This window comes from Pantherophis guttatus, chromosome 4 (assembly GCF_059756535.1).
Source record: "Pantherophis guttatus breed Tessera chromosome 4, ASM5975653v1, whole genome shotgun sequence".
Taxonomy (NCBI): Eukaryota; Metazoa; Chordata; class Lepidosauria; order Squamata; family Colubridae; genus Pantherophis; species Pantherophis guttatus.
In genome coordinates, this window is record NC_142066.1 from 150304428 (window position 1) to 150319634 (window position 15207).

General features: G+C 40.5%; 1 protein-coding gene across 1 annotated transcript in view; it reads right to left on the minus strand.

Annotated features, from left to right (window-relative positions):
- DPP6 (dipeptidyl peptidase like 6) overlaps nucleotides 1–1348 on the minus strand; it is a 545144-nt gene extending 543796 nt beyond the window's left edge. Inside the window, exon 1 of the mRNA XM_034401660.3 lies at nucleotides 1164–1348. Within this exon, the coding sequence (XP_034257551.1) occupies nucleotides 1164–1214 (51 nt within the window). The 5' untranslated portion in view covers nucleotides 1215–1348. The remainder of the gene's footprint in view (nucleotides 1–1163) is intronic.
- Nucleotides 1349–15207: the final 13859 nt, after the last annotated feature.

A 15207-nucleotide genomic window follows, 5' to 3' on the forward strand; every position in this document is an offset into this window, starting at 1 on the left:
CCCGGGTGAAAGAATGAACGATACGAGAGTTGCTGTTTTTAAATATATCTCAAGAGTGACAGGCATCAGCCTTTGCTCCCTCCCTTCAGTTCAAATAAAAATGACTCCTAAGAGGCGTGCAAAATCACCTACCAAACAGATGCTAAGAAGTCCTGGGTGCAGACTGCGAACATTATTATTTTTCTGAAAAAGGACATTTCCCCCACCATCACGTGCCACTCCGCGCCGAGCTCTCTGTTAAGCTCATCCTCCAGTCCCAAAAGCAAACATCACCGTCGCTGGGTCAGCTTCTCCTAATAATACCAAGCAGAAGCAAATATCCGCCGGTCCCCCCCCCCTCTCCCCAGTTCCACTCCACTGCCTCAAAACGCTCGTTCGCACCAAGGCTTGCCGGCGACCAAAGCGGGAAGGCCAAAGAAACATGTTTCCTCCAAAATGGCATCCGGTATTACCTGGGGAGGGGGGGGGAGGAATCAGCATATATTATTGCTTTGGTTTTTTTAAGAATGCACCCAAAAAGGGGGAGAAAGGAGGTCCATTGTTCCTAGGAAAGGAAAGCAGAGGAGGCAGAAAAAGGGTCCGACCAATCCACCCCGGACACACACGCAGGCCAGCGAGCAAGTTATCAAAGTTGGCAAGGGGTGCAGTAGCTCCTCCGCTTTTCTAGCTGGTCAAATCCAGACTTTTCTTTTTTTGCAAACATCCCACTACCCTTGCAACTAACGGCGAAAGCGGATCCTTTCTCTCCCCCCCTCCCCCCCAAATTCTTTCTTCTAGCGAAACCGGCTATTTCTCTAAGCAAAGGGCAAGGAATGCAGGGACAGCGGGCGGTGGCAGCACGCGAGCCCAGGCGCGTCCCGATTCTAAGGTCACTTATCCCTGCACGCCATCCTTCCCCCCCTTCCTCAGCCCCAGCCACAGGCAAGCACCGGCCGAAGCTCGTCCCAACTGCGCTGCGCTGGGCGGGCTAGGGATGCGTCCTCAGCCGGTAAACCCGACTAAAGGTTCGGCGCGAGGAGCTCCGCACGCAGAGGCGACGCCGCGCTCAGTCCGGATCGCGCCTTTCTGGCGGCGAAGGCTAATGCACGTCCTTGCTCGTGCAACGAACGAACGTCGTGAATAGGCGACCCGGAGTTATGCAGCCGCTGCCGCCGGCTACTTACCATCATGTTGCCTTGCATTTTGGCAGTTTTAATCATCGCCTTTTCCTTCATGTTGGCTGGGTTGGGGCGCTGGTGGAGGAAGGAAAGCGCGCGCCTGGCGTTCTCCTTCTAAGCAGTCTTACTACAATACTTAATCCGCCGGCTTGGTCACTTTAGTCTGGAAGCTGTCTTTTTTACACTTGCTAGATGTGTTTTTTTTTTTTTAAGGGGGGGGGGAGGGAGTGACAGGAGGGGGAGGAGTAAAGGGAGTTCTGATTCCCCTCTTTTTATTTTTTTTTTAAGTCAACGCCCTTTTTTTAAAAAAAAGGCGCTACTAATTTTTAGGGGGCTGCTGGCACTCTTCTGCTCTTCTTCCCACCTTTACGGAAAATCTTTTGAAAGAATGAGAAAAAAGATAGGAGCCGGTCTCCAAAAGACTGGTGGAAACCCCCGTTTTCCACACTGCCTATAGCGAGAACGGTCTGGAAGTAAACAGAGGACAGAAACAGCTTCGCCACATCACCCGCCCCGCTCACCCCGTTTCGGCACAACCCCGTGCAAGCACACGCATCGTTCTCGTGCGGCGGCGAGAGGGTTGTTGTTGTCGTGAGAATCCGTGAGACTTGGCTCAGTCACTTCGCGGCTAACGCGTGTCCTGCTTTTAATGCTTAGTGCCAAAACTTGTGGGAAGGCAGGAAATTGGCGAGGGGCGCGCGCGGAGAGAGTTTGCGGACAGGGCAGAGGCGGGGAGAGCAGTCCATGCGGGTTTGGGTGGGTGGGCGCGCAGTCCCGTTTTAGGGCAACGGGCTTCCCTTCCTCACGCGGAGGTCCCCAGGCTGAGTGACCGGGCGCAAACAGGAAGCCGCACACCCGTCGGAGATGGACGGATCGGTGTCAATCCCGCTCTTCTTACAGGTTACTATGAGACACCCGTTCCGTTTCCATGGTTGCGCTCGTTCTGGGGCTGCCTCCGAATCAGCTGCCGCCGTCGCCTGCAACTCCTCGCGCGAGGAGGCAACGTGGGGGGTTTCCCACACCGCTGCGCGAGCGCCTGGTCTTTACCAAACCCCCCTCCCCAACGGGTCCCCCCGCCAGCTGCGCCTCAACTCCTCGAATCGCAGCCCTCCCTCCTTCCCATTCCAGCCGGCCTTTTGCCACCGATCCGAGAGCTTGGCACACCCATCCAAGCCTCTTTTGTCCTTCATTTCCGGAATGCTCCCCCCCTCCCCGCCCCAATAATACCCGAGGCACGACCCCGAATCACTTTCACCCTTCGCCACAGCGGCATTGGCGCACCCAGCTCGGGTTCAGGCTTCCTCACGCGGCCTGCGCCTTCTGCCCAAGCCGCGAGCCCAGGAACTGGTGTTCCCCAGCAGCCTCGCGCGCGCAGCGATTCCCCAGCCAGCCCTGCTGCTCTCCAAAACAAAGCCAGGCTGGTTTTGACAGTCTAGTCACGCCGGGAGCTCGGAAAGGCTTTCAGGCGGAGATGTGTGTGCGCCGCAATTTCCTTTTCGTCTACAGGTGCAGCAGAGGAAAAAAAAAAAAAGATAGGAACAGATAGAGCTCCCCTGGGCGGTTTGTGCATGTCAAGCCACCCATCAACGTGCATACCTCACCTATAAAGGAAAGTGTGAGATTTTTCTGGTGGTTCTCCAGCAGATGAATATTTTTTTAAAAAATTTGATTTATATGCCGCCCTTCTCCGGAGACTCAGGGCGGCTTACAATGCGTTAAGCAATAGCCTTCATACTTTTGTATATTTATACAAAGTCAGCTTATTGCCCCCACAAAGGATGGAAGGCTGAGTCAACCTTGAGCCTGGGGAGATTCGAACTTACAGTAATTGCAGGCAGCTGAATGTTAATAACAGGCTATTAGTCTGCTGCACCACCAGGCTCTTAGGGTACAGTAAGGGTTATCAAAGGGTGATTGTTAATATCCCCTCATTGAAATTTTGAAAACACAGTTGTGGAAGTAATAGGTAATTAGACCATCATAGTGCAAATTGTAAACATGTTGATAGATTTATGAAGTGTCTCTCTCGCTCACTCAAAAAATAGTTTTCAGAAACTGAATTGGTTAAAGATTGTATGATTAAATGGGCACAGAATTTTGCAGAACCAGTAATGTTGGAAACATGGGAGAAAATATGGGTTCAGAATGTTAAATTTACGCAATCACAGAATTTGAGGGAAAATTGCTATAAAATGTTTTACAGATGGCATTTAGATCCCAAGAAATTATCCTGTATGTATCCTAATGTTCAGCCAAAATGTTGGAGATGTGATAGTCTAGATGCTACATATTATCATGTTTGGTGGAATTGCAAGAAAGTTAAGGCTTTTTGGATAAAAATATGGTGGGTTATGCAGAATGTTTTGAAGAAAAAAATTCAATTTTCTCCACAACTGTTTTTATTGGGTATAGTAAAGGGTTTTACATTGGATGAAACTAAGTTGATATTGTATATGATAACAGCAGCGAGATTATTGATAGGTAAATATTGGAAAAATGAAGCCTTACCCACCATTGAAGAATGGACTTCCAAGATGGCCAGTTTTGCGGAGATGGCAAAGATTTCAGCATATTTAAAAGATCGCTCACAAGAGACTTATGAATGGGAATGAAAAAAATGGATAGATTATGTGCAGAAAAAATACCAAGTTAGGAAGTATCAAATTGTTTTTCACTGAAAGTTATATAGAAATAGAAATGTATGAATTGTGAAGAGAGAAAAAATTATAAGGGGGCTTGAGGGGTTCAAGTTTTCATAAAAAAAGGGGATTTTGATGGGACAATATTCTGTGGAAGTCAGAGGGGGAGGGTTAGGGGGGGTTAGGGTGGGGAGGGAGGGGTGGGTTGGGGGGGGAAAGTGGGGTGAAAATGTAATTGTAAAACTTTTGCAATAAAAAAAAATAGTTTTTTGCAGTGTCCACAGGGAAGAGTCAAAAAAGATGGCTATAGCTGTACAACTGAAGCCATGTATACTTTTAATGCACAAAAGGGGAGGGGGCTTTGATCACACAGTTATGACTGCTACCTTGACCCCTCCCTATGGATACCCTTGACTTTTCTTTTAGCTTTCAGAGAACAATTCCCCTGGATAAGTTAGGACTAAAACCATCCTTCAGAATTAAAAAGTGCAGCAAATAAAATGGACACTGGAAAGATATTAATTGCGTTTCTTCAGGTGGTCTTGAAATGAGTGAGCGAGATTCAAGGAATGCAGATTGTAAACAGCAGGTGCTACTCAAACTGCTTTGGTCCAGTTATCGTCTTGTTTTGACCCTCACCTCAGCAAAATCTGGGGGTGGTGGGTCATTATTTCTATTTTCTAATCAGGCAAAGCTAAATAAGAACAACACAGAATTAAAGGAGTGGTTGTAAGTCACTTTTTTCAGTGCCACTAAACTTTGTATAGTCACTAAACAAATGGTTGTAAGTTGGAGTATCTTGACAAAGCCTCTTGTAACATCAAACTCAGAACTTCCAATCATAGCAGTATTGAGCATAAATGCCATTAAAATGGTAGTTAGATAATGATCAAGCAATTTTAAAACTGCCACATATTTCTGAAAACATTAACTTGATTAATTTTTATTGACAGCCAGTTATTCTAATCAGAACCAGAGTCACCAAAAGAGTTAAAGAAGGAAGGAAGGAAGTCAATGGTCATAAAGTTGAAAAATTGTAATAAATCACTTTTTTCAATATTGCTGTAACTTTTAATGGTTACTAAATGAAAGGCTACCTGTAAAGACAAGAATTAATGATAACTGGGGGTGGGGTGGGGACCAATTCTGTACCGGTAAGGAATTAGCACAGAGAACGAGATGCGATGATTATGATATATCTCTGATATATCTCTGGAAGTTAAGTTTGGGTGGACCCCTAGAAATATAGCAATGTCCCTTGGGAAAGGGGGTAAAAACTAATTTTTTTTGTTTCTTCCATTGATAAAAAAATCTGAGCTTTCTTTTCTTGTCTTGTTCCATTTTGTGGTGTTTTTTTTTTTTCATAGCACAGTTCATTGGCGCCTAAAGAAAAGCTGGATGAGTCAAAACTTGTCAATGATGGCTTATGTTCCAAAATATTCATAGACATTGCCCAATTCCCTCAGCAATCGGCTTTTATTGCTTTCTGGACTTTCCTGAGGAGCCAGAATATTACTTAGTGAATTTCAGCACAGTCTAGATAAATTAGAGACTGCTAACCACAATGTTATCATTATGTATACAGAGGACATTGTGTACCGTAGCTTGAAAGGGGGAATGCCAGAAGTAATTATTATTATTTTCTTTTTCACTAAAGTGTTTCTTTTGCAGAATGATCCTTACAAATTACCCCACAAATCAGTTAAAGAGATAAGATGACTTTATTGTCATTTTTTTACTGCGAGCAGACCGGCCCACATTAAAAATGAAATTCTGTTGCCTGCTTTCAAGAGAAAGTGTATATCTACCCAAACACATACATAACACACATATACACTTGCTATATACATACATAAATATATACCTGCACCATGCATGCATACATCTATCTATCTATCTATCTATCTATCTATCTATCTATCTATCTATATTATATTATATTATATATTATATATTATATAATCACTGTCCATTTTGAATACGTACCGGAAAGAGGAAAGATACAGCATAAACCTTGTGTGAGTTCACAAGGTTGATGCTATATGGAACAAAACTATGACGGAATCTAGAGATGTTCTGCTCTGGATACCATGAAACCTCCTCCGAGAAAACAACAAGGAAAACAGGTCATGAAGAAGATGTGTAGTGTCCCAGACAATCCTGCAGACCCAGCTCAAGCATCACTTATATACTACGTTCTGGATAGAAGGAAGTGAACTACCAATGATCTTTTCTGCCATCCTCACCACTCTCTGCACTGACTTCCTGTCTGAAGCAGGAATGCTTCCAAACCAGACAGTAATGCAATATGAAAAGATGCTCACGATCATCCCTCTATAGAAAGTGGTAAGGACTGGGGAAGGAAGATGAACTTTTCTCATGCGACGCAGAAAGTGCAGGCACCTCTGTGGCCGTTTCACCACTGTCTCATTGAGCGACCAAGCTGTTGAGTGACATGTTGGTAATTAGCAAGTATTCCTCCACCAACCTATTCTTTATGTTCACACATGATCGAGGCATGGTTTCTCAGCAGTGGTTTGTTGAATAGTGTCGTGTGTGAGCTAAGCCACACACATGACACTAAGCCAAAGTCAAGGAAAACATTTGCAAAATGTAAAATAGGGATATGTAAAGAGCTAGATCTGAAAGACAAATCTAGTCAAAGGACAAGTTTGCCTGCATCTAATCTTGGTGCTCTCTGAGCTTGGTTGTTTTCTTGCAGTCGTTTCATAACCCAAATATTTCAGCTGGGAAACTGACCATCCTAGATTTGGATCATACCACTAGAGAATTCCTAGAAACCTGGCAGTCTGACAAATCGGCCCTCAACAGGCACATAGACATAAACAATAGCTACATACCATTCAAAAGAGACAATCAACAAGCCAAAAAAGAAAAAAGATCAAAACATCTCACCACCAGCAATCAAATCCCAGGTGAGCAGAGGTTAACACCAAGATTAACATCACATCAATAATCAAGAAGCAAATAATACCACAATCAGGGAATTTGCAGTTAAAGACAGTAAACAACTTAAGCAAAAGCATCAAAAACCTCTCTAACCACTGTGCCACCACTGAAAGTTCACGCAAAGTCAATGGGGGAAGCCAGATTTGCTTAACAACCCGCATGATTCATTTAACAACTGCAGTGATTCATTTAATAACTGCAGTGATTCATTTAACAACGGGGGCAAAAAAGATTGTAAAATGGGGCACAACTCACTTAACAACTGACGTGTTTAGCAATGGAAATTTTGGGCTCAATTCTGGTCGTAAGTCGAGGACTACCTCCATACAATGGGTACACCTGAAAGACCAAGCTAGGGACCAATTGTCATAGAGAAAATCTGACTTGCTATGAGTCAAGAACAACCCGATGGCACACAAACCGAACATTTCAATTTTAGAATGCACATAATCAAAATCTCAATGTTAAAATGCTTCAGATAAGGCTTTGCTTGAAATAGTCCCATATTTCAAAATTTAGGAATAGCTACACCTAGAGTGCATCTCAGCCCCTGACTTTGTATTTCTATGGAAATCTTTTCCACCCCAAGACAGCAAAGTCTCTTTTTTTAAAGCTTCCTTCTAACTTCTAGGACGGGTGTCAAACTGGATTTCTTTGTGGGCTGGATCAGCATTGTAATTCTCCATGGGTTGGAGGGGAGGGGGGAGACGGGATGGACGCTTCCTGCAGCACCCTGCCAGCCAAAATTGGGCACGGGGGGGGGCTGCATGCGGCCCCCCACACCTCATTTTCAGCCTCAATGGCCTCCTGCAGCACTCTGGTGGCCGAAAACTGGCTCTGCGGAGGCCCCCATGTGGCCTGTTTCCTGCCTCCCTGGCCTCCAGCAGCACTCTGCCGGCCAAAAATGTTTTGGCTGGCAGAGGCACTGCAGGCCGGTCCTTTGATATTTCCAGGCCGGCCCCGCGGCCTAGATTTAAGCACCGGATCCGGCCTGCAGGCCTTGAGTTTGACACCCTGCTCTAGGATTTTGGAGTTATCTTTCACCCATAAATTAGCCAACCTACACAATTATACAATTGTGTATAAATCTAACATATGCGGTCAGCTGAGATTTTAGTCTGTCATATCACTCTAGAATATTGGATTGAGAAAACAATGCCTCAGGGAAATATATCGTGGCTTTACAGTATGTGTTTCAGTTAATGAGAAACAAGTGATAATACAGGTTGTGCTTTAAGCAGAATCAAAATTATAGTTATCTTTTTTGTTTCGTTTCATGCTGGTTCTACTGACCTGAAATTTCTTTTCATGAAGTGTGAACCAATTTAAAATTGAAATTGGATAAACATTTCTGAAATAAGCTAGCAAGGGTGATGGCATGTGAATCTGTTTTGTGAATTCTTCAGAAATGAATTTCTGGGCAGATGCCAGATAGCAATGATGGGACTGGAAACAAAGTAAAGTTATCTGAAGAATGCAAGAAAATGTAGGAAAGAGGCAAAAGACACAAGTTATGAAACAATTAAGGATGCAAAGTTGGAACTACTTACTGGCCTGAGTTATGAAACAGGCCATGCCACAGTATGATTTCCTTAGTTTTGGCATAGTGTCTTGTGTGAACCTGGTTGTAATTATTGATTTTAATACTGATAACATTTTAGAAGAAGGTTGTGTAAACAACCAGCTGCAAGCTTCTGGGTGAGGAGGGTTTTTTTGGGGTCATAGAAAGGATAATAAAAAGATAAATTAAAAATCTCTACCCTAACGTGCATGGAACCAGATAGGTTCTAACTGGATTACTTTTTTAGTTGCTGGAATTCCATTTCATTCTGAAAATGTCTTGCTAGAAAGAATCATGCTTGAAAAGAATCATTTTAGGTTTCAGCCAACTGCTATACAGCCTAGAGCCAGCCCTTATTTGTTCACTAATCAAGATTTATTACTTAATATGTTTTTGCATGCCCAATGCATTGTAATGTGATCAATAAACTATAATTAACCAAACAAATATAAGTTGTGTGAATACAACTGTTGTCAAATTTTTTTAATCCATCTGATTAAAGCAAGCTTAACACTTTAACATATTAGCCATGTTTAAATAATTTATAAACCTGAGATAAATTATCCATCCAGAATTGATTCTTTAGTTTTAGCTTTTTCCTTTCCATATTTTCGTTTCTGCATGTAACACTAACAAAAGGTTCTTAAGTTATAAAACCAGTGTGTAGTTCTTGGAAAGATAAAAATAGAACTGGTTTAGGCTCAGAAAGTTTTGAAGAAGGTAAAACATTGGGAATGTCAAAGAATATTTTTTTAAAAATTAAAATTTTACACATATTCCACATTAAGAGCCGTGCTGACGCAGTGATTGCCAGTTGCCAGGAATTCAATTCTCACCAGGCTCAAGGTTGACTCAGCCTTCCATCCTTCTGAGGTTAAAATGACACAGATTGTTGAGGGCAATAGGCTGACTCTGTAAATGGCTTAGAGAGAACTGTAAAGCACTGTGAAGAGGTATATAAGTCTTAAGTGTTATTGCTATTATAAATCATAATTAAGGCTTCGTGTGCTGTGTAAACAAAAAAAAAAAGGAGTTCCTGCAAATTTGATTTCGTAGCCATTGCTGACTTTAGGGGGCAATAATCTGGTGTGGTATTCACTTACCTTTGCTACCAGTTTGCAAATAGGAGCGCGTGCACACACTTCACTTGCATGTGCCACCTCTGTGCATGCACAGGACCTTCTGCACATGCACAGAGCATCAAAAATGGGACATCATTCCAGGCAGGTGGGCAGAGCCTCCCGCAGCTGCTGCTACCGATTCGGCCGAACCGGATAGAACCGTTTGAATAGCACCACTGTAATGATCATCTCTGTATCAAGGCCATTGAGCCAGACATTTCCATGGTTATGTGGCCAGATAGAGCACTTTCTGCCAAAGGGGTACCTATTTATCTATTTGCATTTGCATGCTTTCGAACTGCTAGGTTGGCAGGAGCTGGGGCAAGTAACAGGAGCTCATCTCATCCCGTGGCTGTCGGGTCTCCAACCTCTTAACCATTGAGCCACCACACCATCCCAGTATACTGTGTTTATCCACCTAGTTGTGACTGAGCAAGCCATGTTTTAATATAAAATATGAAACATTCAAGGATGTGCTAGGAAGGGTATAGCACAGTCCTTACAGTTATTCCAGAATAGTATCTTGCATCAGGACTGGGGCCTTCAAAAAATTTGTGTCCTCAGAAAATCACCTGCAGCCCTTAAAGTCTTTCAAGAGAACATATGGCCAAAGCATTTGAATATTTTGTCTTTTTTTAAGGGATAAGAAGGCACCTTAAATCTTGCAGTGCCTTAAAGGAACCCTTACAAATTTCATACACACAGAAAACTGATTTTGTGAAGGGACAAGAGCAAAATAAGCCTTTATTTTTTTTCCCCAATTTTTTCTTATTTTTTTTTTTAGCATAAAACATAAAATACATCTTTTTAGAGCAGGGGTTTGGTCCGGCTTAAAATAAGTACAATTATTCACATTCCCTCAATCAATTTTGTTCCAAATTTTAAAATCTTTAAGAAGAAAAAAGAATAATAATAATAAAAAAGACAAAATTCTTATTCTAAACATTTATCATTCTGCTATAACACCCAAAAATCTAAACAGTAAACACCGTTCTAAATCTTTATCATTTTAACAATTAATATTTCATATATATTCCTCAATCCTAAAACCCATTGCCTCAAAACTATATTTTATCTCTCTTAAATGACAACAGATATCCAATTCTTGACAAAAATTATTTTCCTCCTCTCTTAAAATCATTTTGAAATAAATCAACATTTCTTTCTATATTTTATTACTTCCAAAATATTTTACCTTAATACTTCAAATTTATTCTCAAATTCTATTAGACCAGCTGTTTAACTGATTCATGGTTTAAATATCTATTTCCCAGTTATAATTTCCAATATTCCTTTCTCCATTTATTTAACTGGTTCACAGTTCAATTACTATTCTCCAATAATGTCTCTTCCACTTCCTCCTAGGTTTATTTTTGGGCTGGTTCGCATCTTAATCAGCTGCTTTCCAGCAATACTTTCTCCACTCCTTACCTTAATTATCTTGGCTGGTTCACAGTATAATTTTAACTGCATACCAACCTTTTCCTTTACTCCTCCTAAATGTAATGTAAATTTGCTTATTGGAGGATTTATTGAAGATCAGAAGGAAGAAATTAAATGGAACAATGGAAACTGAACTAACAGACATGGCAATAAGAAGGGTGTGGCAGCACAAGAAGGACATGATGATACCATATATGGAATAGCCCAGAACTAATTTTTTTTTTAAAAAGTTGGAACTTTGATGGTATTAAAATGGAGAAGAATATATTTGGACAGATTGGAAAAAGGAATATTGGAACATACTATGTAACAAGACAACAAATTATTATATTTTGATTTAAATAGAAATAATAATTTTTGGGTGAATGAACAGAATTAGGAGACATTTCTTTTTTTTTTCTTATTATACCATCTCTATTTCCCTTTTCTATCTTTTTATTTGTTTTTGTTTTTCCTCTTTAAACTTTTTTTTTAATCTACTTGATTTTCTTTTCTTTCTTTTTTCCTTTGTTTTGATATATTTCTATCCTCTCCCCTTTTCTTTTCTTTTTTTTACTATTATTATTGCTGTATTATGATTATTGTCACTATTTTAAGGTAATTACATTGTTATTATCACTATTTCCCATTTTCTATAATTATTATTACTTTTATATAAACATATAAATAATTTGATTAAGAAATGTTTGAAGGAAGAAGCATGAGTTTTGGATGTTCTAATGCCTTTTTGAATTTTGAATCTTTAACAAGTAATATTTATAGATTTAATAATCTGGAAGAAAATGTTTTTTTCCTGTAAGGTGTTGGATGTTAAAAGAATTATTCATAGATTTAATAAGCATAAAAAATGAATTTAAAATGGTTTAAAATGATGTTTGTATTGAAATAATATAATAATATAATAATAATAATAATATGAAATAAGCAAGTAACGGGAGAAAATTTTGGAGAAAATAAGAGATAAGATATTTGTTGAAATGTATTTTTTTCTTTTTTTCTTTTCTTTTTTTAAATTAGCAAAAGTTACGGAGGAGAATAGATTGAAAATACCATTGGTGATACACTTTGAAGTAATTTGAAGCTAAATAATTGAATAAGAGACCTTGGAGTGGAGGAAAATATAAAGCAAGATTCTGGTGATCAGTGAAAGAAAAGCTGAGACTCAGTCTTACAAATAGGGTAGGAGTGGAGGAAAGCATCATACTGGAGAACAGTTAATGCAAACTGGGAACCAGTTAAAAATAAAAATAGGAGTTAGGAGCAGAGGAAATATGCGCTGGAAAGCAGTTAAAGCAAAGCTGCGAACCGGCCAAAATACAGTTAGGAGTGGAGGAAAGCATACGTTGGCTAACAGTTAAAGCAAAACTGTAAACTAGCAAAAAATAAAAAGGTAGGCGTGGAGGAGACTATACCTGGGGATCAATTGAAATAAAGTTGTGAACCAGTTAAAAATAGGGGCAGGAGTGGAGGAAAGCATTGCTGGAAGGCAACCATCTGAGTTGCAAAATAAGCCTTTATGTACTTGTGAAACCATCTTTGAAAAAGATCATCATCCACAATGCTATAATGCAAATTCTGAGCACTAGCCAGCTAACTGGTGTGAAACACAAATAGTGCTAATGCAAGACTGATTTAAAGTATTGGCTTTATAAAATCCCAAAGAGATCCAGTTTGGTGTTGTGTTTAAGGAATCGGGCTAGAAATTAGGAGATTGTGAGTTCTAGGCTTGCCTTAGATACAAGGCTAGCTGGGAGACCTTGAGCCAGTCCCTCTCGCTCAGCCCTAGGAACAAGGCAATGACAAACCACTTCTGAAAAATCTTGCCAAGAAAACTGCAGAAAAGTCCAAGCAGCCAGCAGGAGTGAAAAAGAGACTTAAAGGCTCAAAAATACAATATATAAAGGATTTTGGTCCTGATTACCAGCCTTTCCCATTAGGGATCTGTTCTGCCCTTAAGATCTGCAGGAAGGGGGTCTTTACGTCAATTCCTCTGGGCCTGCAGAATGCACAAATGTTTTTTTTTCCTCTGGAAACTTTCTGCCTTTGGAAGAAGCCAATCAAACAAACAAATCAAAAGTGTTTATAGCTTAGTTGCTCTTGAATATAACTGGGAGCAGAACTCATGAATAGCAACTGATGCTTTATGTTTTTATGGCCACACACTTTCCGGTAGAGGCTGAAGTCTCTCATCAAAATGATGCATGGCTGTTATTAAATATATTTACTCCTCCTGTTTTTTAAGTGAACTCCCTGAAGTAATAAATGAAAGGATGATATCTCTTGATTCATGCCCTTCCTTATTGCTTGACAGAGAGTTCCAAATTGATATTTCTTGACCAAGTCACAGGTAGTCCTCGAGTTATGACCCCAATTGTGCCCAACATTTCTGTTCCTAAGTAAGGCAGTTATTAAGTGAACTGGGCCACAATTATTAAGCAAATCATTGCAGTTGTTAAGTGAATCACAGAGTCATTAAGTGAATTATGCAATCGTTAAGCAAAACTCACTTCCCCCATTGACTTTGCTTGTCAAAAGCCCGCTAGGAAGGTTGCAAGTGGCAATCATGTGATCCCGGGATGTTGCAATTCTGATAAATACACGCCCGTTGCCAAGCGCTCAAATTTTGATTACAGGATGTGAAGATTCTGCAACAATTGTAAGTGCGAGGATCAATCACAAGTTTTTTTTCAGTGCCATTGTAACTTTGAAGGTTGTTAAACAAATGTTCGTAAGGTGAGGACTACCTGTATGTACAATTTTAGAATCTGTTAATTATCATACAGATGCTATATATCTGCAATGTACCTGTAAGTGGTCAAGCCAAATAATTTTCTGCTTTATACCTTTTATTGTATGCCGCCTAATCACGCAACTGAGATGGACAGCTTCATAAATTTAATAAATAGCACAATTATTGATTGGAGGTTTTCTTTTCTTTTTATTTTAAAGTCATCCTAATGAAAAGATGTTAACTAGGTGTGCCAGCAGAGGGCAAACTGACTCTGTATTATGTAGGTGATCCTTTTCTGCAATGAGACCCAATGACTATATACTTAGCTTTTATCCAATAATCAATGTAAACACCTTTAACTATTGCATCTTACGATACTCCAAGATATATTGACTTTAACCCCATGTATTTTCTAAAAATCCAATTCATATATTTAATAAGCAATCAAAGTGGCAAGAAAATGGCAGAACCTTCTTTCATTAAAAAAAAAACCCATTGTATTAACGTGCACAAAATTAAAAAAAAAAACATATTCTTCCTGTGGAAGAGAAATGAACCGCCCTGGTACTGAAATACGTTATAGCTGACTTTTTGTTTTTGGATGATTTTTCTTCTTCTGTAGGAATCTGACTTGTCCAGCTGTTTAATTCAGGCACAAAGGCACTTGCAAAGAAAAGAAAACAATATTTAAAAAATGAGGGAAAAAATCCTTAGAAATACCTGCAGGCCTCAAAAGAAGAATAGATAGTCCTCAACCTCCATTCACAACTGAGCCCAAAATTTATGTTACTAAGCAAGACAGTTATTAAGGGAGTTCTGCCCCATCGTACGACCTTTTCTGCCACGGTTGTTATGCAAATCACAGCAGTTGTTAAGTCAATCATGTTGTTAAGCGTATCTGGCTTTCCCCCCATTGACTTTACTTTGGAAGCCAGCTGAGATGGTTACCAATGATAATCATAGGACCCCAGGACAGTGCAGCTGTCATAAATATATACCAGTTATCAAGCGCTTTAATTTTGATCTCATGACCCAAGGGATGCATCTGTCGTAAAGTGTGGAAAGTGGTCGTAAGTCATGATTTTCAGTGCTGTTGTATCTTTGAACAGTCACCAAACAAATGGTTGTAAGTCAAGGACTACATGTATAAGAAACACCAGAACAAGTAGACTGGGGGAGGAGGGGAGGAGGTTTTCTTCCAGGTCCGGCAGGGATTACTCAGGGAGTAAGAGACAAATGGACCAGATGTGGAACAGAAGAAACCAGAAGACCTCCATTCAAACGGAAAGTTTATTTATTTTATTATTAAACAAATTTATATAACCATCCAATTTACACACAGTATCTCTGGGCAGCATACATCCTTAAAACTCCACAATTAAAAATGAACCATTTAAACTGTCACACGCCCCCCCCCCTCCCATGGCGGCATCAACGAAATCAAACACGCTAGTTGATCAACTTTGATTGAGGTTCCCAAGCCCACTAACAAAACTATGCCTTCAAGGCCTTGCAGAAAAGCAACATGTTGGGGACCAATCTTATCTCGGGGGGGGGGGGGATGATGTTCCAAAGGGAGGGAGCC